The following is a 23500-nucleotide window of genomic DNA, read 5'->3' as shown; positions in this document are numbered from 1 at the left end:
TAGTCAAGGTGGTAGCCAAGCAAGCTGTGTTCCCACTTAGTCACCGAAATATACACTGAAATACACCTTTTGTTGTGACTGTCCCGGGAATGCAGAGATACTGAAATGTGCACTCCAACCTCAGTTTGCATACAGTTAGCACAAGAGCCAGGTCCAGCCAGAGATCTGTTTAGCTGGGTCGCACAGAGCAGTCCAGAGGCAGTGGCACTTAGGCAGTTTGGACTTGTTGAGTAGGAGGGAGTGAGCACCAGAGACATGAAGAAACAGGAAGATGACTTCAGACAGAGGGACTATGATGAGCAGAGCACAGGGGGTTGAAACTGCATGGTTTGGGGGATATTTCTGGATTATTGTGTCATTAGGTGGGAGTTGAGAGGCGATCAGATCTGCCATCAGTGTGGCAGATCTTTAGAGGTTCCAGCCTCTGCTGAAGAATCATACCCCACTCCCCGCCCAGTGAAGTCTGGAAAGCAGAAGCAGAAACCCAGACTTGTGATCTATGGAGTCCTTGGAACAACTCTAAGAGGGAGATACTGTTATTATTCCTCTTTTACAGGTGGGAAAGCAAAGCATAGACAGTTTAAGTAACTTGCCCAGGGTCACATAGCTAGTAAGTGGTGGGACTGGGAATTCGAACCCAAGCAGTCTGGCTGATAAGGAGGTCAGCGGGCACTGCAGGGCGCTCCCTAGAACACACACACACACTCGAACTACTGAGTTTAGGGCAGGGATCAAATCCACACCTTCTTCCTGTCCTTCCAAGGTGCAGGGATAGACCCCTATCACACCGTCTCTTGTCTCAAAGCCTGAGTGCATCAGGACAATCCCAGAAGGAGGCTGAATAGGCCAGACGGAGACAGTAGGGAGTCGCCCGTTGCTTTCCACAGCCCATCTAGAATCCAGGAGGCAGACAGGGCAGGCATAGTTGTCTAGCCTGTGGTGATAAGAGAAGCACATGGGCAGTCTGACCCTTGGTCTGCAGTCATGGCCTCTCTTTGTGAACAGCCTGGCCTCAGGTATTCCAGTGATTTTCACCTTTCCTGCCCAGCTCCTTTGGGCAGCTCTAGATAGCTCTGTGGTCCCCCCTGTGGCCTGACTCTGGACCATGGGAACCCGTGAAAACGCTCTGTGCCATTTTAGTTCCTGGCCCCCCAGCTGCTTACATGTCTCTCCAGTAGCCCCTGAGCCCCCATAATCTGTGAGGAGCCAGAGATGATGAGAGGAGGCTCCAGAGGCCAGAGTCCATAGCGATCCTAGCTGGAATCACCTCTAAAATTATTTAACCTCATTTTTTTAATTGGATTTTTAATGACAGAAGTGATACCAATGCATGTCAAAAATCCAAACAAGATAGAAATCCATAAAGTAAAAAAGCAAAAGCCTTTGTCTTTGCTACCACCCCATCCTACACACAAAGGTGATTCTGGTTAACTGAGTAACTGTGAGAACAATCTGGCTGATATCTTTCCAGATTGTGTGTGGGTGTATATTTTCAACAACAACGCTTCACACACACATATAAATGCACTTACATAATAGCTAGAGTTTTATTTTATTAATATGGTGCATACTCTGTACATTCTCTATCTTTTTTAATTTAATAATGTATCATGGAAATCTTCCCGTGTCTTATTAACTTAGTTTATTTTTTTCCTCAGGTACATAACATCCCAGTGTACAGATATACTGTAATTTATTTAATCATTTCCTGCTGGAGAATATTTAGGCTGTGTGCAATTTTTGATTTTACAACAGTGCTGCAGTGAACATCTTTGAACATATATCATTGTGTACTTGGAGTAATGCTCCTCAGGATAGATTCCTTTGTTGGGTCAAGAGTCAAGGTTGTTCAATTTTAAACGCCACCTTGTTGAAGTCATTCTATTGAACAAAGATTATTGAGCACCACCAGAGAGCCTGTTGCTGTGCTGGAGCTCTTGGAAATAGAGTTGGTTTTATTAAAAAGCCCCTTCACCCTCATCTTCAAAGATTTGCAGGAGTGGGGGGGGGGGGGTAAACAATGACAAATAGGCAGAAATGCTTCTAATCCAGCATGCTCCATACACCCGGAGAAGCAAGGCCCCAAGGAAGTTGCAATGAAAGAGCCCTCGATTCTGACAGGGATTCGGGCAGGGCTGCAGAGAGGAGGGGAGATGCCAAAAGGTGTGCCTCCCTACTCCTCCCGGGAGCCCATCTGTGAGGCTGGGTGTTCAAGAAGAAATTTGTCCTAAAGAATTATGATGCTCCTGCATTTTCTCCTACACAAAGAAGGAAATCTCGGCTGTACGCCCTTTCCTTTCCTCCTCTTGGCACTTTCTGATTGATGATTGGAAATGATGGCAATACATAAACTATTTTTCTTTTTATTTTATGACCTGGTAATAGCAGTAACATATTTCCAGTAAATGTTTTCTATCGCAATAAAAAAGTTGTAACAAGACTAGAAATGGGTATAGTTAAACCCTAAAGAAATCATACTTTCAGAACTGTGGATTGAGGCAGTAACTCTGTAAATCATTTAACTTAGAGAAAGGTCCCCTCCACCCCAAAAAACTCAGGGCAAGCAGCTGGTGTTCACTCTGAGTGCTCGTTGGATAGATGCCTGCTATGCGGGCTGGGGGAGCCTCCAGTTTTGACCCCCATAAGACCCAGCTACTCTCTGTCTTCCCACCTAGTTTCCCACCCAACAGCTTTACTCCTTTCTGAACCAATAAATCATCTCAACCTTACAATTCTTTTTTTCAACCCCCAAATCAAGAAGATTCTAGTACGCTCTATGTGGAATACAGTGTGGTAGTGTGGTTAAGAGCACGGGCTCTGGAATCACACACCTGGATTCTTGTCCTGGACACGCTGTGGGCACATGACTTAACCACTCCACATTTTTTTTCTCCTCTGTAAAAGGAGGACGATAATGGGGCCTCCCTCATAGAGTTTTATGATTCAGAGTGCTAATGCATGTAAAGTGCTTTGTTAAGGGCCAGGAGTCCTCAGTGTCGCTTACTGTTGTATTTAAAAAAAAGGGTAAATTGATGATTTTATTAAATTTGCAAAGCAGTACAACCACCAACATTTATTGAGTGCTTATTACGTCGTAGGCACTGTGTTACACAATCTTTGCAGTTACCCCACAAAGGTTTAGATCAGCTAATGTGCCCAGTGTCACATGGCTTGTAAAAAAGCCAATATTTTAATCAAGGTCTTTCTGACTCCAAAACCATTGTCTAACCGCCACATGTCCACCTGCTAGGATTAGATACTCATCAGGAGCAGAGATGGTAAAACTGGTTCAAACTCCTCAAAAGTAGTTCTGTCTTACACAGTCATGGCCTCCTTTGGCTAACGAAGATTCTGGAGCAGATAGTGTTGAGAAACTATGCTCTAAGAACTCCACAGTCAGGCAGAAGGAAAAAAAAAAAGGCATTTCCTTTCCTAATTGCAGGCAGAGCAGCCTGCTTCTCAGCTGGTCCTTGTTTAGGGCCTGTGACTCTTCAGAGAATGAAGGTCTGCTTTTTCTGGTTGTCCGGTGTCCTTAACATGCTCTAAAAATTAGGCCTTTCCAGCCTTTGTCTTTAATTTCTGATTCTAGCTGACACCTTCATTAATGGTCCAGTACAAGCTTTCTGTCAACTTGAAGACTACTGTGTAAAAGTGGTTTTGCTGTCCTATCAATAATGGTCATAATTTCCCCAATACTCTCATCAGCAGTGAATTGAGTCTTGCAGCAAAGAAATGGAAACCCCAGTGCAGTGGTTTTAAAGTGATTTGTCTTGTAGACGGCGTCTTATTTCAGTAAAATCAGGTCAGTGCGGCACTGCTGGGTCAGATGTAAGTCTGATACAAATTACTTGGAGGAAATTGATCATTTGAACGTTAGGTTATTTTTAACTACTGTAGCTTTTTAATATCTCTTTTTTTTTCCTTTATTTACATCTGTTTTAATAAACTTTAACCATCATCATCAGGCATATTAAATGTCTTCTCAATTTCAGCCAAGCCTGTGAGGATAGGAAAGAGTACCCTCTACCCACCCCGCAGGAGTGACCTTCCCTGCACAGTTTAGGGGTTTGCCACAGTTATGGCCTTGTTTAAACACTTAAGCCCACTCCTCCTCATCCGCCGGCTGGCCCCCTTACTGGGGTTTGTTTATTGCACAGACTGGCCCCTTGACCAGTCTGTTCTTCATTGCTATTGAAAGTTAATGGGGGCAAAATTGCATTCCCAAACATTTGAACCTGAAGTGGCCAGGGCCGAACTTAGTTGATCTCTGGTGATCGGTTCAATTTAGTTACGATTTTTTGCCATTAGGCTGGGGCTGAATGATGGTGATTTGGTTGAGGCCAAATGTCTGAAGAAAATTGGCTCTCTGATAAGAGTGCTGTTATCAGAGGGGGCTCCCTTCTCATTTACATTTAGATGAGTATTGATTATTTATTTACTCAGAGAAGTGAGATTCGTTTCCAATCTTATCTTTCTCGTCTCTGCTTGTCAGCAGAAAGAGAGATAGAGCTCCTGACATCAGGCCAAGATAACAGCACTTTGTAGTAAAGATAAAAGTTGGAATGGGCCTTTTTCTAGTCTTGACTGAAAGGATAAGTTTTAAAAATTAGAACTGATGGGTCATGCTTTCAAAACCTTTCCTGAAGGTTTTGCAGTTTAACTAGGCAGGAGAATTGGTTTATTGGAACAGCCTTGGTCTTTCTTCTTTTGTAATAGGAATTGTATTTAATTTGATTATATTCGGCTGTTTCACTGAGAGCAAATTGTGTATTGGCTCAAAAGAGGCTAAAGTGTGACCTTATTGTCATGTCAGCTTGTTCCTTTTTTATTATTTAAATTCCAAATTATCCAATCTGAGCCTCAGAGGGGGTATAAGCTACAGTGGCTATCACTTGAATATAATTCAGTGCTTACATTAAGATCAAGCAGAAAATGATTATAGTCTCCCCTAGAGGAAGAGTTGTAAGTGATGGCACTGACACTAAATGCAGATATTTTAGAATAGCTGATGTTGGGTCTGGGCTCTGATATTGACAGCGTCAGCTTGTCAGGGGTGGCTTTGGCTCAGTGAGGAACTCGGGATTCAGCCAGCCCCTGCCGTAGAGCAGGCAAGGCTTGGCACAGTTTGCCTCGAATGGACCTCCCTGCCACCAGTCTCCTCCAGCCCATTACCCACAGTGTCACCGGAAGAATCTTACCACAGTGTAAAGCTGATTATGTCACTTCCCTGCTCTGGTAGCATCTGTTGCTTATAACAGAGAATCCAAATCTTGACCGACAGTCTGGGCCAAGCCTGCCAACCCACTTCCCCTCGCACCCCAACACGAGCCTAGGCCTTGTCCACACTGAATTTCCCTCAGTCCGTGTGGGCTCTTCAGTCCCTCCTTGCTTTTGGACGTGGTATTCCCTCTGTAGAAATGCGCTGTTTCCCCTGGGTCATCTGGCTCTGAGTCCTCCTTCAAGACTCTGCTCAGATGTTTCCGTCTTGGGGAAGTGGAAGTTCGGTGCTTCCCTCTTCTCTGTTTCCACAGCACCTTGCCGGTCCCTGCCTGAAGGGGAGCACTGATTGGGCTCTTTGGTTAATAGCTGCTCCTGGGTCTTGCCACCTCCCCCAGCCTGCCTGAAGGCAGGAATCACTAATTATTCACGTCTGTGGCTGGGACATTGTTGATGCTTAGAATATGTTTGTTCTATGGACATGCGGTTGGCATCGTAACTTCGCCTCTCCTTTGATACCTGTGCTGCCATGCTCAGCTCTGTGACCTTTACTCATCATTTTTAGACTATTTTTGTAGAACCTAAGCCTAGGGAGCCTTAGGAATCCTGGCTGCCAAACAAGTCTCTCATCTTGTAGCTTAAAAGCAAACCTGTTTAAACAGATACGTACCCTCTCCCACCCTACACCCCTGCCTGGGACACACATGAGAAAGGATATGACATCTGCTTTGACGCAGCATTCCCCGCCACCATGTATCGTCCCTTAATAGGGCTGTTAGCCTGTTGGGACTCTTGGCCTAGGGGGTATACTTGCACCTCCCACAGCCATCTCTGTTCCAGCCTGTGCTAGCAGGAACAGCCGCCAGCTCTGAGCACTGTGCTAGGGAGTCAAGGATCGTCTCTTCTAATCCTCACAGCAGCTTCTGAGGAAGTTCTTTTATCCTCATTTTACACATGAGAAAATACACAGAGATCAAGTAACTTCCCCAGAATGCATATCCGGTTGTGTTACTCCCTGAGAGGGTGCAAGCACCTGGAGTTTCCTGCTCAGAATCCAGCGTTTCCTCTCACTGGCTCATACTTCATCTTTTTCTGGCTACAAGAAGCTCTTTCAGATTAAAGCAGCTCTTGAGGCTGGTGAATGAAAAATAATTGACATGAAGGCACATCCGCAGAAGTATTCCACCTTCGACTTCCTCATTTTTCTCCAGACAGGTTTCTTCAGACCCTCAAACTTGTTCTGATGCTCAGCAATAATAACGATAGGTTCATTCATTTATTTATGACTTCAATCCAAAGAGCATTTGGAACATATACACCCTTACAATAGGATAAAGATACATGTATTGAACAACTACATGAAAGGAAAAGGAAAATAAAGATCCAGAGGGTTCATTGTCCTGGAAATGCGTGCCCAGTCAGCACAGTTGGGTCACATGTTTAATGCTGAGCTTCCTAATGGGCAAAGGAGAAAGGGACGCTATCAGTTAGTGACAGGATTTGTGTTAAACTGTCTAAAGATACAAAAGAGCAAGCCAGTTGCCCCAAGAAAGTGCAGCTTTTACCGAGAGGTCTGAAGGAAGTTTCTCCCCTTATTTCTTTTTTTTTTTTGTTTTTTTTTTTGTTTTTTTTTTTTTTATTTTTTTTTTTTTTAAATTTTTTTTTTTCAACGTTTTTATTTATTTTTGGGACAGAGAGAGACAGAGCATGAACAGGGGAGGGGCAGAGAGAGAGGGAGACACAGAATCGGAAACAGGCTCCAGGCTCCAAGCCATCAGCCCAGAGCCTGACGCGGGGCTCGAACTCACGGACCGCGAGATCGTGACCTGGCTGAAGTCGGACGCTTAACCGACTGCGCCACCCAGGCGCCCCTCCCCTTATTTCTTTAGAAATAAGATGCAGAATGGTTGAGGCTATGGTCTCTCTCTTGGGGCTTCTACACTTGCCTCCCGTTGAATTTCAACTCTCAGCTGGCTCTCAGCTGTTGAGGAATTGTGTGCTAAAACCTTTTATGTTTCAGCCAAGGATTGAAGGGATAGAGGAAGCTGGACTGACCGTGTATGTATCCACCGTCCAACAGATACTACAGATTTTCTTTGAAACTTATGTGCTGAGATGTTTGCCTCAGGTTTACAAAATCCCATCAAAATCCTGCCTGGGTATTATAACTTGGAACCCTCCCAAAGTGCCCAGAGCAGTATTTTGTTCCTAGACTGTCCAGTGACATGGTGTTACTGCAATAAATACATCATTGGAATGCCCAAGCAGGCTTCCTTGTCGCTGCATAGTAACTGCTTTGCGGAATCTTCCTTTTGTGTCCACATCGACTGTGAAGTAGAAGGCATGTGGCTTCATGCGCAGCTGTGACATTTTAAAGCCTCTTTCCAAAGGTGGATGTTGCCTTGAGAGCTATGTCCTGTACCTTGTGAAAGAGACTTTTATATTTTATAAAATCATTTCCTTAGCAAAAATTTATTAATAGAAACTGACCTCACAGCTTGTCTTTTTAAAATGGTTTTGGCTGCTGTTTTTTCTTTTCTCCCATGTCAGCTGCCTGAAAATTAAGCATTTGATAGAAACTGTAAGTTGATAGATCTAGTAGGTCTGGGTTGTCATAATCTTGATTATCATTACCAGACTTTTATTAAAAACTCGTTATGAGGGAGGCGATGTGGTTCGTACATGTTGCAGAGTGCAGCCCTGGCTATGAATCCTAATCCCACCACTTCCTCTGGGACCTTGAGCCAGTTATTTAGCCTTTGTAAGCCCCAGTTTCTTCCCCTATAAAATGGAATTCATATTCTTTACATCCTAGGGTGACAAATCAGGCGATCTCTATAAAAGGTCTGGTAGAGTACGTGGCACATAGTGGGCCCTGTTAATGTTATGATCTCTTAGTTTTGTTACAGTCCTGTGTTGAGGATGTGGATGACAATTGACACTAGGTAGCACTAGTCACGTATCCAACACTGCTCTGCTTTACAACTATTAACTCATTAAATCCTCAGATAGGCCCATGAGGTATTATTATCTTCCCCGTCGTACAGATGAATAAACTGAGCGAGGTTGAATTGCCCCAGAGTCATACAGCTAAGCTGCTCAGCCAGGACTAGACCAAGGCAATCTGGTCCCAAGCCCATACCCTTAGCCACCGGCTTAAGTTGCTTCTCAGCAACTTACGGCCTCTCGTTACACATACGGCTTGAAGTTGTCAGTCTGGCCTTTTCAGGGGAAAGTGTATATGACAGGCTTTCCATGTGAGAGGTCTTCTCCACTGTTCAGGCAAGAATTAGGAGAGAAGTTGATAGTTGTAAGAGGCAATTTTCCATTTGGGTTTTGATCTCAAGTCTCATCTAGAGCTTAACCACCCTGCTTTCCCTAAAGTCAAGACCTATCAGTCTTTTGCTAAGTTCATAAATAGGTTTCCAAGTTGGTCTTTAGCTTTTATGGAAGAGTGGAGGGAGTACCCAGGGCAGAAGATGACGCTCAGAATTTCAGTTACTGACAAAACTGGGCACACATAGGCATATTCTTAAGGAAAGATGGAAGGAGAGAGTCTTCCTGGATGGATGGAAAAATAAGGTGATCCTGTCTTCATAAGGACCCAGGATACAGCCATTGGACAGGATATTTAGTATGTATGGATTTCATTAAAATAAATTATTTCAGATCATTTTCAGTTTGAATTTATAGAAAACCACAAGTTAAGTGATTCAGAACCCAAATGAAACAACAAATCTACAAAAATCTATAGTATGGTATAAACTATGGCCTCTTTATAATTGGCCAGTAATTTATAGTTCACTAGAGAAAGAAAGGTTCAAAACACACAGGCTTCAGAGCTTAAGACCCTTGGGTTTTATTTCCCCTGTCCTCCTTCCTACCTTTGTGATCTTGGGCAAGTTACTTCACCCTGCCAACCTTCAGGGTCCCAGCCTTCAGGGTCCCAATCTGTCAAATGGGGATAATAGTATCTGCCTCTTAGAGTTGCTGTGAGCATACACTAAGGTAACATGTGGAGAGTGCTTGGCATATAATAGCTGTTCAGTAAGTGAGAGTCATCATCATATTAGGCTTCAGGGAGAAAGTCCTAAAGCTACTTTCACGAAAGAAACTGTTTTAATAGAAATATCTGCAAGACCTAAGAAACAAGAGAGTACATGTTGAATGATGGCAGTTATGACTTTGAGAGTGGTGCGGGGGCTCATGTTTGGGGACAAGGAACCTTTCCTAGTACCCCCTGCCCTCCCCTCCCCCCGCAATTTCCCTCATCATGTTTCCCGGACAGCTGCAGAGACTGGAAGGAAAAGAGTGCAAAGGAGACCAGCCTGAAATAACCCTGATGCACCCAGGCCTTGGCTCCCAGCGATCGGGAAAGGGGTGGCTCGTTTACAGTCCAGCTGTCAGGCACACAGCTCCAGAAGCCCAACCCCCTGTACCCTGGGCTCAGAGTCAGACTACGCAAGCCTAGGTTACAGGGTTACTTAAGATGAAAATAGCGAGCTACATAAACAGACGAATGTCTGGTTTTGATTAAATTATCGCATGTGAAAGGCCCATTAGAGATGCCACAACGTGTGGTGATTATGGTAGCCTCAGAAAAATGGTGTAGTAAGAGATCAGAAGACTTATAAGTATATATGACATATTTTAAATGATAAAAGTAGCCTTTATTATAGGAAATGTAAAAAATACAGAAAAACACTAAGGAAAAATAAAAACACTCATTATCCCACTATCCAGTACAACCACTATTCACGTTTTTTAATGTTTATTTATTTTTGAGAGAGAGAGACAGAGACAGAGCATGAGCTGGGGGAGGGGCAGAGAGAGAGAGGGATACATCGAATCTGAAGTAGGCTCCAGGCATGAACCTTGAAACCATGACCTGAGCCAAAGTCAGAAGCTTAACTGACTGAGCCACCCAGGCGCCCCAGCACTATTCACATTTTGGAAATAACTTTGCAGTCTTTTTTCCCCTCTGTGACTTTACATATATTTTTTCACAATTGCAATCATCCTGCATATATTGTGTTATAGTTTGCCATTTTCATAAAATAGCGTATTATAAACATGTTTTATAAAATTAAGTATTTTTGCAGCATCACTTTTAATATCTCTATGGCATTTCACAATATTTTGTTTAATCAGTCCCCTGTTGTTCTATCTAGAGTGTTCCCAAATTTCGGCTGTCATAAAAAAAATGAATTATTATAGCTAAACTGTGTACCTGATTTCACTGTAAATCCATAGAGGTGGATGTCAGTGTCTTGCCCATTGTGTTGCTGGGAGGTACCGGGGGTGGGGCCGCCCAAGATTGTTTGACAGGCCAGCGTCTTAGAAAGTAGCTGTCTAGGTTCAGCAGTGACTCCCTTCCTAGTGGGCTGAAAGGCCCACAGCTATGAAAGGTAGGTGTTAGGGAGGGGAAAGGAGAGGGTGGATGGGAATCTTCTCACCAACTAAGTTTTCTGAAAGTTCAGCTGGGCATGATTTTTCTGTGATTACTTCCACCAGTGACATCAGGAATCAACAGCAAACATGCCTGGTAATTGACAGATATCAGTGGCAAGTGACAGGTATTGAATACTAGGAATTACCTGTGTTTCCATACCTTTATTTGGTAAATCTTTTTGAAATGAAAATATAACTGGTGTATAATGTTGACCTGAATGTAGCATATTAGAGTTTATAGGAATCATGTAGGCTTCTGAGCATGTATTTGCATAAACAGTTGTATAAGTATTTTGAGCATTGTTTACTTAGTAAAAGTTTAAGAGCTATCTGTAGTGTAAAAAAGACTGAACGTGTGTAATAACTCTGAGAATTGCTGATGAAATACCAATTAGAGGAAAGAGGGACTGTCCCATGAAACTGCAGTGCTCTCAGTGAACACAGAACATAGGCGAGGAGAATGACACGGAGGAGGTGAGCGAAATGCCTTCGATTGCTGAGGGAGAAGTACTGGGTGTGAATAACAGCAAGCTGACAACAGCTGAAGAACATATCTAAAAATATGTGTTCTGCCCGGGAGCCCTGGAAGGCCTCTGATGCTTTCCTCAGATCTCTTACAGCCCTCCTCTGTCTGACCAAACATGCCTTTCAGAGTCAAAATAAGAAGACAGTTTCTTACACCTCTAATCTTTTCAATAACCATTAACAACAGGAGTAGTCTTTTGAATCTGATCATTGGACCCGTTAGGTGTTATCTGAGAAGAACAAGATTGTCATTTGGCTTGACAAAGAAATACATGAATAAATGTATAAAATGCCCAGTGTTTTATTAAGATCTGCCAGAACCCCCTGTGTGACACAGGATGGCTAGTATTCCTGGTTTTCAGTATTATTGAACCTGTGTCTTTGTGTTTTCATGAATGTTTCAACAAAAACATGAATCAGCAGCCACTGTCTATCACTGTAACCCTGAAAGCAGAGAATTTTTTTAACCTCACCTGCTTTTTAAAATTTTTTTGAATTTTGGGGCTGTCATCATATTAGAATTCTACACATACTTTATCCCTGCTTATAATTGATTATGCATTATTATATAGTGATTATTAATAAGTACTTCTGTAGGAGTGCTTCCTATGAGGCAGGTGCATTACTAAGTATTTTTCCTGAATCATCTGTAATCGTCACAGTAATCTTTAAGGTATAAGCATTTCCCCCATCACATATTAGGGAACAGAGGCTCCGAGAGGGTAGGTTACCTGCCTCCTACCTGAGAAACCAGGTAACCCTGTTGTGATTCCAGGTCAGTCTGACTCAAAAGCCATCTGCCTTTCTGGGGGAGCCGAGCAAAAACGGAGCTGATAATAGAACAAACAAGTGTGTGGAACCTTGTGGGGGGGGGGGGAAAAAAACAAAACCCAAACTCTTCCTTCTTGGATAGCTAGAGCCCTCAGACTGACCAGCATTTTCCTAATGCTTAAATCAGCTTTTTGCCAGTATTTGGGTGTTTTGTTTTGTTTTTTTCAATATTAAATTCACTGTTTCAGACTTCCTCCCCTCCTCCTGCCCCTTTGATCTTCCAGGCCCTCAGTACCGCCTGGAGAAGCAGAGTGAGCCCAATGTCGCCGTGGACCTGGAAAGCACTTTGGAGAGCCAGAGCGCATGGGAGTTCTGCCTGGTCCGCGAGAACAGTACGTTGGCCTCCTCGCTCCATGCCCGCTTTGTCCATTGCAAACATGCTTAGGAGTCCTGTGTTTGGGAACACTCAGTGGTCTGGCTTCCCTTGGCAGCTTTGAGATGACTTTTTTTCCCAAGGCAGAGCTCAGCCTCCGTGCCAAAAGTGTGTCCCAAAATGAAATGATTGATTTTATGCATTTTGGTAAAAAGTCTGCATCCTGTTTAGCACTCTGTGATTAATATTTTTCTGTTGAACTGTATCTTCCTAAGTTAGGAGCAGCCCTGGAAGCAGCTTAGAAATAAATATGAGGCCTTTTCTGAGGAAAGACTATTTTGTACATAAAACAACTGGCCCCTGTCAGTATCACTGTTCAGAGTTCTAGTTTTAGAAAATTCTGTTTGCATATTTCTTAGTAGGAGGCAATGTAGTGTTTCCCAGAGCTATGCTGCAAACCCTTTTAAAACTTCGGTTAATTTCTTTCATTTTTTTCTTTAGTTTCCAAGTTGTGAATCTTTGCCATTCCCTCCTCTGTACTCCCGCCAACTTACGGGGCAGGTGACATGAAAACTGAGATTATGGCAGCCAATTCTCTGCAGTTATTCCTGCTTTGGGGCATTTACAGAGGCTGTTTCTTCTGTGAGGAACACACTTTCCCCCACTCCAGTTAACTGTTTCTCACCCTTTGTCTCTGTTCAAATGTCACATCTTCAGAAAAGCCACCTGTGATCTCCCTGTCCCCTGTCACCTAAACCTAATCCGTTCCTCATTTGGGTGCCCTGTTAGGTTCTGTCTCAGAGCATACTACTTTTTCTTCATTATATATATATTTTTCTGTTTATAATTACATATTTTTCTCAATGATTGTTTGATTATCTCCCCCACTAGATTGTCAAGTCTGTGAGCACATCTTTGGCTCATACCCGGTTGTCCCTCATTATTTCAGCAAATACTTGTTCGTCATTCACTCTAGGCCGATACTGTGGAACTTAGTAAATAAAGAATGAATGAATCAATGAATGAATGAATGTCAGTTTTTAGTCATGCCACTGGCCCTCTAAGCAAGACCAGCCTACTACTCGTTGACCGGGGGCCCTGGCAGCCTCTGCTGGAGAGGCATGTACAAATTTCACCAGAATAGTGAAACACGATCTTGCCCTTAGCAACAAATTCTCAAAGGCAGAAGGTTGGTATCCCCACAGACTGCCGCCGGTTGTAAGTATCTTATATAAATATGCAAAGAAATAAAAATTAATTGGATTCCCAAATGCTCCAAAAATTCAAATAAGTAGTAAAAAAAAAAAAAAAATGTTTATCCCTGTCAACAATCTAAGATAGAAACATTTTAAAGCAACAATGTAACTCTTTTCACCAATTAAATAAGCTAGGTGTTTCCGAAAGAGTCCTTATTGCTAGGGAGAAATAGGCATATTCAAATACCTAAGTTAAGGTAAGTTAATGTAACTGAAAGTATCAAGAGACCTGAAGATGTTTTCCCCGGCGGGTCTTTTTTTTTCTCCTTTTTAATTTTTTTTTTAACATTCATGTATTTTTGAGAGACAGGACACAAGCAGGGGAGGGGCAGAGAGAGAGGGAGACACAGAATCCAAAGCAGGCTCCAGGCTCTGAGCCGTCAGCACACAGAGCCTGACGCAGGGTCCGAACCCACAAACCATAAGATCATGACCTGAGCCAAAGTCGGATGCCCAACCAACTGAGCCACCCAGGTACCCCCTCCCTGGCATTTCTGCTTTTGGGAATCTATCTTAAGGAGAAAAAATCTAAAATGCAAAAAATATTTATGTGTATGATAGTTGTTAGATGTTTATGATGTCTAACACTAGAAGAGTAGTCAAATAAGGTATATCTATATTGGAAAATTGTGCAGGCATCACCTTTTGGTAAAGGCAGACTAAGTAGCTTGGACAAATTCCCCCACTGAAGGTAATTTAAAAAGCTGATTTTTTTAAAAAAGCTGATTAAAATACATAAATCCTCACCCTAAAGTCATCAGAAAGCATGAGAAATAAAATAATTAATGGTCTATATCTGGAAGAAGATTGAACCAAAAGAAGGGAGATCAATACCTAGGAACAGTTTTGTCCGGACATCATCTGAATTTGAGGACTACAATATTTAAAGGAAATTTTACCACCTTCAAATTCATATATTACAAAAGAAGGAACTCCAAGAAGCAATAAGCTAAGCATTCAGCTCAAGAAGTTAGAAAAGAAACCAAATAAAGAAACATAAAGAAAATAAAAAGAAAGAAGCAATAAAGAGCATAAATTAATGAAATAGAATATTTAGGGACATCAAAATCAAAGTTCTTAGAAAACACTAATAAATTACTAAACCTCTGATAAAATGGATCAAACACAAGAAATAACAGAAACAAATAGTAATAAAAATGAAAAGGAGGTTTATTATCTGTTTAATAACTACAGATCCTGCAGTTATTAACAGATAATATGAAATTAGTTTGAAAACCTCCATACCAAAAATTTTGAAAATGTGTATGAAATGACAAATCCCTAAAAAGAAAAAGGAAAAAAAAAAAAAAGACAGCTTACCAACATTGACAGAAGAAGAAATAGAAAACTGGAATATTCCCGTAACTATTTTGAAAATTGAGTTCACGATTAAAAATCTGTCCACAAAGAAAACTCACATCTGGGTGATTTTGCTAGCTAGTTCTGCCAGATACTTCAGGAAGAAATAACTCCCGTCTTACATCAACTATTCCAAAGAAAAGAAAAAGAAGTGACACTCTCTGATTCAGTTTAAGAAACTGTCTCAGTCTTGTTACCAAACCCTAATAAGACCATACAACACAGAAAATTTAAATAGATGCAAATATCCTAAACAATATTAAACTGAATTCAGTATTAAGGGAATAATATAGCATTCCCACGTTGGGTTTATTCAAAGAATTCAAGGTTAGTTTAACATTAGAAAAACCCAGTCAGGATAATTTGCCACAATAGCAGATTAAAAGAACAATCATCGGGGCACCTGGGTGGTTCAGTTGGTTGAGCATCTGACTTTTTAGCTCAGGTCATCATCTCATGGTTCATGGGATTGAGCCCCACATCAGGCTCTGTGCTGACAGCTCAGAGCCTGGAGCCTGCTTCAGGTTCTGTGTCTCCTTTTTGCCCCTCCCCCACTCATGCGCGCACGCTCGCTCGCTCTCTCTCTCTCAAAAATAAATAAACATTTAATTTTTTTTTTAAAAAAGGAACAGTCATTTCAGAATATGTGGAATATTGTAAGTTGTGTTTACCAAGAGTTTTCATAACAGGAGAAATAACTTTGATGTAATATTAAGGAGGAAAAATGTCAAGGATACAAAACAAGCTATATGGAATAATATCAACTACGTTAAAAAGAATAGAAGGAAAGTGTCAAAATATTAATTAATAGTGGTCTCTGGTTGGCAAGTTTCTGTGTAATTCATTTTTGTTCCTCTTTATACTTATACTTTCTGGAGTTTCCATAATGAGCATCCATGACTTTCTAAGAAGAAAATGCAAACAAACAATAAGGTCAAGTTGATATAGATAAAGATTATGTAATGAGAGTAGCTCTTAGTTTAATAGTCCTTGTGACATTTGAAATCTCAAACCATGTACAGTGCCACACCATGGCTCACCAAAGGGGGAATTAGAATAGCACACCCCTTTGTAACTTGCTTAACTAATTTTTTTTAACCTTATGTAAGTGGGTAATCCTTCCCCCCTGTCATTTTCTTTCATCTTTAAAGAATCTAGTCTAAAACAAACTGGGGAAACTGATTCACAGGAGTTCTGTAGTGGATTCTGTTTCAGAATATTGACACCTTGGGCGCCTGGGTGGCTCAGTCGGTTGAGCGTCCGACTTCAGCTCAGGTCACGATCTCACGGTTTGTGAGTTCGAGCCCCGCGTCGGGCTCTGGGCTGATGGCTCAGAGCCTGGAGCCTGCTTCCGATTCTGTGTCTCCCTCTCTCTCTGCCCCTCCCCCGTTCATGCTCTGTCTCTCTCTGTCTCAAAAATAAATAAACATTAAAAAAAAAAAGAATATTGACTCCTTGTTAAATGATTAAGAGGAAATATCATTTGTTAGCATCTTGGTAAATTTTTTGGATATGTAGTACTTACTCACGTAAAAAAAAATTCCTCAGGTAACAAAGTGTCTCTAGTGAAAACTTCGCCTCTCTTCTCTCCCCTAGTTCTCCTTCCAGAGACCATAGTCGTTTCCAGTTTCTTTGGTGTCTTTCCAGGCATTGTCTGTATATACGCAAGCATGTTCTGATTACGGATGTGACTGTACCCCCTATGTACATATATATGCTGACATGTATGCAATGTACACGTACATTTGTTCTTCCTCTTTTTAGAAACAAATGATAGCAAACTTACCATTAATGTTCTCATCTTTCTCTTTTCATTTTAACAATACATTGTAGAGCTTTTTCATGTTAATCCACGTGCTGTTCCACATACAAATTCACCTCTTTCTGTTTTTTCTCTTTTTTTTAAATCTTTTTTTCACCTCTTTTTTTTAACCGCCACAGTATTTCAAAGTGTACATAATTTCAAATTTGTTTTGTTTTGCTTTGCTTTGTTTTGCTTTGTTTTGAAGATGAGGCCTATCGCTCATCCTAGGAAAGAGACACTGAGGATTGTTAGATAAAGCTTTGAAATCTGGGCTCTTATTCTCACTCCACTTCTAAGCATGAGCACAGTCTTAAATAACTTGTGTGATATCTGTGAGTCTCAGCATCTTAAAGGATTTGCAAGAAATTCCAATTGTCTCGCTGTGAGTCAAAATTACTGTGTTCACGAAAGAAGCCCTCACCAGCATTTACAAAGGGCACAAGGCAGTCAGTGGTTTGAAAAAGTGGAATATTATAACTACTCTTCATAAAATGGAAGTAAATAAAAACAATTTACTCCTTTTATAGAGAAGGGTTGTTTTTTTTATCTTTTTTTTTTTAATTTTTTTTTTTTCAACGTTTATTTATTTTTGGGACAGAGAGAGACAGAGCATGAACGGGGGAGGGGCAGAGAGAGAGGGAGACACAGAATCGGAAACAGGCTCCAGGCTCTGAGCCATCAGCCCAGAGCCCGACGCGGGGCTCGAACTCACGGACCGCGAGATCGTGACCTGGCTGAAGTCGGACGCTTAACCGACTGCGCCACCCAGGCGCCCCTTTTTATCTTTTTTAATTTACTTAATTTATTTTTATTTTAAGTAGCTCCAGTGTGGAGCCCAATGCAGAACTTGAACTCAAAACCCTGAGATCAAGACCTGAGATGAGATCAAGAGTCAGACACTCAACTGACTGAGCCACCCAAGTGCCCCAATCTTTGCTTTATTTTAAATAGAAATTCCAATGAGGAAAGACATATTGTTCTTCCAGTATTAAGAATAGCTTAAAATAGCTGTGTATTAAAAATTTGGGTTCAGGGGCGTCTGGGTGGCACAGTCGGTTAAGCGTCCGACTTCAGCCAGGTCACGATCTCGCGGTCCGTGAGTTCGAGCCCCGCGTCGGGCTCTGGGCTGATGGCTCAGAGCCTGGAGCCTGTTTCTGATTCTGTGTCTCCCTCTCTCTCTGCCCCTCCCCCATTCATGCTCTGTCTCTCTTTGTCCCAAAAATAAATAAAAAATGTTGAAAAAAAAATTTATAAAAAAAAAAAAATTGGGGTTGAGACGTAAATATTTCAAAAATGGATTTTTTGCTTCTGTTGGTATGTTTGATCAGGACAAGCTTGCTGTCCATAAAGCCATTTTTTTTTTTTACATTTATTTGTTTGTTTTGAGAGACCATGCGTGAGTGGGGGACAGGCAGAGAGAGGGGAAAGAGAGTATCAAGCAGGCTCCACGTTGTCAGTGTTGAGCCCAATGCAGGGCTCAATCCCATAAACCATGAGCTCATGACCTGAGCCAAAATCAAGAATCAGATGCTTAACTGACTAAGCCACCCAGGCACCCCCATAAAGCCATTATAGAAGTGAGCTAAATTGTGAACATCTATTATGCATTGTTTAAGGGACTATGCTGTTGAGCCAGACTAAGTAAAGGCAGTTTACACTCTGGCCCTGCCACTTACTGGCTGTGTGACCTTGAACAATTTACCTAACCTTTATTGAGTAGTTTATCTGCCCTCATAAGGTTGATAGAATTCAGTGAGTTTCAATAATCATAAAGTTCTTAGAATGGTACCTGGCACATAATAAATACTCAATAAATGTTAACTGTAATTAATAAATAATGAAAGCAGCATTCTGTGGCTGACAGAGCAGATGGGCCACAGATGTGGAGATCTGGAATCACAGACCTGTCGGGGCCCACAAGGAGGTGTGTGATGGGAGAAGGAAGTGATACAGAATGGAGTGAGGAAGGGGAGTGGAGGGCAGGCATGTCTGTAATCTGTGTCATAAGATGAGAGAACTTGGAAGCAGGGTACTTTCCAGCATATATGCTTTGGAGTTCCAGAAGAGATGCATACCTTATAAGTAAAGCACACGACCGTAAAGGTAGATATAAGCCTTTCAGTTTTTCTTCCAAGTGGGATGGGCATACCTTTGTATCAACCACATCAAAGGATGTTTTTTTAATGATTTATTTAGGCCTTATTGTAAGGTATTGTGCTAGACATTTTGCAAATGCTCTCTTTTTCTCTCTCTTTTTAAAGTTTATTTATCTTCAGAGAGAAAAAGTGTGCAAGCATGCATGTGCAAGCGGGGAAGGACAGAATCCCAAGCAGGCTCTGTGCAGTCAGCACGGAGCCCAGCTCGGGACTTGATCACACAAACCATGAGATGGTGACCTGAGCCGAAATCAAGAGTTGGATGTTTAACCAACTGAGCCATCCAGGTGCCCCTACAAATGCTCTTGTAGTTTTCATAACCACCCTATAAGATACTGTTCTAATTGTGGAGAGAAGTTGTGACTTACCCAAAGTTAGCTAGCCAACAAATGTCAGAACCAGAATCCTCGGTCAGCTGTCTGATTCCAAAGCCCACCCTGAGATTGTTGATAAAATAACCTAAATTTTCAATCCGAAGAATTGTGATGACCATTGTCCTACACACTCTGAGAGAGAAGCTTGCTAATGAAGCTAATATGACAAGAGTTTCTGCCTGGGGACTGAGAGCTAACATTTGTGCTTGGATCTTGGCTTAAATAAGAAAATGACAAGCCAAAGTCCTTGAGCTTTCCAGTTTGGATTCTTGTCTGATAATCTACTACATCCTTCAGCCAACTGTCTGCCAGAAGCTGGAATCAGACCAGAAGGAGACATGAGTACATTTTGGAGAGGATGTAACATTAGAAGACTCCCATTCTTGTCCAAGCATCTATATAAATCCTGGCACCAAACTGAGCCTCAGTTTCCTTTTGTGCCACATGTTGCCGGTGACCTTTTCACTTACCCACTGATCACACATAGGTAGCCCATCCAGGTCCTTAGAAGAAAGACACAGTGTGAACCAACTTATTCTTTGCACAACTTTTAAGAGAGAAACTTGGGAATTCTCCACCGCCAGAGCTAAAATAGGCTTGAAATTAAACTGGCTTAACAGGGTACCAACAAAACGTCAGACACTGTCTTTACTGTTTGATCACTCAGTAGTCTGTCCTTCTAGTAGTTCAGCATAGTGCTTTGAAAGCACTACGCCTCTGCAGCCTCTGACATTAGACAAAGCATGTTCCCTCTCTGAGCCTCAGTTTCCTATATAAATGGAGGTCGTTGAATCTGTTTTATAAGGGTTTTTTGAGGATTAAATGAGATACAAGTGCTGCCATAATAACAGCCTTTTAGGCCACTGTGCTCGTCATCCTTAATTTATAGAAGACACTGAGGCTTTACGGGATGATGCGCTCATGATCACATGAATAATGATGGGGGGTGGGGATGGGAGGCTGGAAAACTGTTTTCTTTTCTTTTTTTTTTTTTTTTTAATTTTTTTTTCAATGTTTTTATTTATTTTTGGGACAGAGAGCATGAGCGGGGGAGGGGCAGAGAGAGAGGGAGACACAGAATCGGAAACAGGCTCCAGGCTCTGAGCCATCAGCCCAGAGCCTGATGCGGGGCTCGAACTCACGGACCGCGAGATCGTGACCTGGCTGAAGTCAGACGCTTAACTGACTGCGCCACCCAGGCGCCCCTGGAAAACTGTTTTCTGTCCAGTAAGTCTAGAACAACAGTTGAATCTGATTATTTTATTTCCTAAGTAGAAGTTGCCATCCAGAGGTTTCAGTTGTTCTCTAAATGCCAGCTCATCCTCCTTTGATCTTTAAAGGAGACCTTCTATTATTTCAATGCCTTACTGAAATCCTTAATTTCCTTAGGTGAAGGCTATACTGAGGAAGGCCTCAACTCAAGGTGGACAGTCACCTAGATAAGCGGACTGTGGCAGGACAGTGTCTCTGGGTCTTAGTCTGTGGGAAGCCTCTTTCAGCTTTGTTAGTTTGCCCTTGAAGACCGAAAGAGGGGGCAGCTCTGCCTAAAAAGCCTCCCAGACCACTCCCTGGACTCCGGAAGAGTCTCTCCCTACCCCAGTCTAATCACTGATTCCACTGGATGGATTACACTGGACTGTGACCACCACCACCCCTCGCCCAGGGCAGGGACCATCGGGTGCTGTGGCCAGGTATAGTTTATTCCCCTGGATGGAGTGAGCATCCTGAGTCCCTGGCATCATCAGGCCTCTCAGTAGGGCTCCAGGGGACAAGTACATGATAGCTTTTAAAGACCATTGGGGATTTAGCTAAGTATCTAAGCCTGTGTTTCTTCATGCTGGTACTTGGGCTGCCCCCTGCCCCACTCCCTGCCGCTGCCCAATACTACTAAATAAGAAAGGAAGGCAGGAAGCAGCCATAGGCAGTGAATGTTTGTTAATCATGACGTGTTTCCAGCTCCTCTTCATGGTGCTTATTCATAGTGGGCTGATCCCTCCTCCTGTGTGTGCTCTGTGCCAGCCCTGGAGACTCCCCGGTGGTTCCATTTGGCTTCTGGAGGCTTTGCTTTCTTCAGCTACAAATTACTAATCTCTCCAATTTCTGTCATGTGACTTAAATACCAAGGCTTTAAGCCTCTTTTATTATACCACAACAGCAGTCTTTAAACGCAAAAGGAAATGTGATTGTGCAAATAAACTCTATTTACAAATAGAAATGACCTGTGGTGTTCATGGTACGGATTTTAGGTTCAGTTGCTGCTGAAAGCCAGTTATGTGTCTGGCTTTGGTTGGGGGAAAAGCATTCACCATAAGGAGTTTTTGTACGGGTGAAGGTTTTTGCACGTATATATTGGATAATAACTCCCTGCTTGCTGCACGCTAACAGAATTTAAATGAAACAAAAACGTTATCCCCAGTGTAAGAATACCTGTGTGTCTGCACCTCTTGCTTTCTAGTTAATGTGGGCTGGTTGGTAATGTGTTGTAGTGGGAAACGCAAGATGTTTACAGGCACTGTGTGACCTTGGGCAAGTCCTTCTCTGCCAACTTCATTTTCCCATCTGTAAAATGTGATGGTAATCCCTATCCTTTGGCGATATTGGGAGGATTAAGCGAATTTGTGTGTACTAAAAGCACATAGTGATGTGTAATGCACGGGGCAAGCGTTGACCATTCCAGTGTTTGTCTGCCGTGTGCCTGAGACATAGGGCGAGCACCTGTGCCCAGACACCACAGCTAGTCCATTGCTTGTGTGTGATGGCCTCTTCCTTCCCTGTTATTCCTGGTTTCCCACTAGCTCTTAGACTTCCCACAGGCCCTTTTGGCAATGGCCAGCACCAAGGGTAGATGGTACCTAGGGCAAAAGACAGTGCTAACCTATACTAGAAGCAGACTTGTGCCCTGTCCACACCTACTTCTTCAGTAATGAATGTCTGAATTGTACTATGTGGGCTGAGAAATTCCACATGAATTGCATTTTTTGCTCTCCCCCTTTCTTGAAAGTTCCCCCCTTTTCATTTTATCATTAGGTAGTAATTAGTATTCAAGGGAAATTGGTCTTAATATATTGAAATTGGTTAAGTGCATTTAGACCTGTACCACAGCCAATGTCTTATTGGAAAATGTAATTGGGGACTCTGTGTATGTAATTAATTGAATTACAATTAAGAACTTTCATTAAGCGATACACTGGTACATTAGAGCAGTAAGGAAACATGTTTGACGAGCCACAAACCCTGTATGGGCTCTAAGTGAGGGCACAGGGATTTGCATCCCTTTGGTAAGCTCCTGGCCCCAGAGACCACCCTGCAGCCCCTGACTAATGGTTTGGTAATGCATCAGGTGACATTTCTTTAGTGATTCCCAGATGGGAGGTGGGGTTCTTCCAGTATGTGTGACCTCAGTTTCTGACTCTGGAGTCAGAGAGAGAGAAATAGAGTGAGAGGGCCTCAGTGTTGATCAGATATTACAGTTGTTAGGTATTTGGTCACGTCAGTTGTCAAAAAATGCCCAGGCTTCTTTTCCTGTGTTTTCAACAGTAACAAAGACACATTGGAGGAAGAGGAGACGATAGGAATTCTGTCATCAACCTAACGTCCAAGCAAACCTGTAATGAACCAACGGTCGGGACCCTTGGATAGTCATGCTTTAACCTCTAAAAGGTGGTTAGTTTCATTCTGAGCACACATTCTTTTATTCCTCCCCAGAACATTGATGGCATCCTCCTCCAGGCCAGCCACTCTGCTGAGGCGGTGGAAAGGAGTTGCACATCATGGAGCCCGCAGTTGTGATAGGTGCGACAAAAAGTATAAAAGAGTAGCTAGCAGGTGACTGGGGCCATGAGAAAAGGAGAAAGCTTCCCTGTGGAAGAATAAAAGGAGTTAGTGAGTAAGGGAGGAATGTTTCAGTGCAAGGGACAGCTCATCTGAAGGCCTTGAGAAGGAGCTTGACCTGTTCGGGAATGAATGAATGGAGGGGGCAGGAAATGAGCAAGGGTGAGAGTGCTGGGAGTTAAGACGGAGGGCTGCGCGGGATCTAGAAAGCAGAGCCCAAAGGTCCTACTCTTTTTAGAAGTTCTGCAAACCGGAAACTGTTTCTTTCTGATCACCTCATAAAACAAGATTACCCTGATTTATTTGAAGGTCTGAAATCTCCCTGTGGAAAGGCTCTGACTCCAAGAGTTTAATCAATTAGGCCCTGACAGCAAGGATCCCTA

The 23500-nt window shown here is 42.4% G+C and overlaps 1 protein-coding gene and 1 long non-coding RNA gene across 8 annotated transcripts in view; both read left to right on the top strand.

The window, feature by feature from the left end:
• The window catches only part of MAPKAP1 (MAPK associated protein 1), a 247686-nt gene that overhangs the window by 170428 nt on the left and 53758 nt on the right, over positions 1 to 23500 (top strand). For 6 of the 7 annotated variants that reach the window (XM_086684026.1, XM_086684024.1, XM_086684023.1 and 3 more), the window contains one exon: positions 12249 to 12356. The exons of the other annotated variant lie outside the window; for it this stretch is intronic. In XM_086684026.1, coding sequence (XP_086540152.1) covers positions 12249 to 12356 — 108 coding nt within the window. The remainder of the gene's footprint in view (positions 1 to 12248; positions 12357 to 23500) is intronic. 7 annotated transcript variants of the gene reach the window in all.
• On the top strand, positions 2 to 12065 carry LOC147575064 (uncharacterized). The gene is made up of 2 exons (XR_015243064.1): positions 2 to 6828; positions 7114 to 12065. It is a non-coding gene; the product is annotated as an uncharacterized LOC147575064 (long non-coding RNA).

Source organism: Puma concolor, chromosome D4 (assembly GCF_028749965.1).
Source record: "Puma concolor isolate L17-30 chromosome D4, mPumCon1.1.hap2, whole genome shotgun sequence".
Classification (NCBI taxonomy): domain Eukaryota; kingdom Metazoa; phylum Chordata; class Mammalia; order Carnivora; family Felidae; genus Puma; species Puma concolor.
The sequence above is the reverse complement of the archived record's forward strand: the minus strand, read 5'-3'. Positions and strand labels throughout refer to the sequence as shown.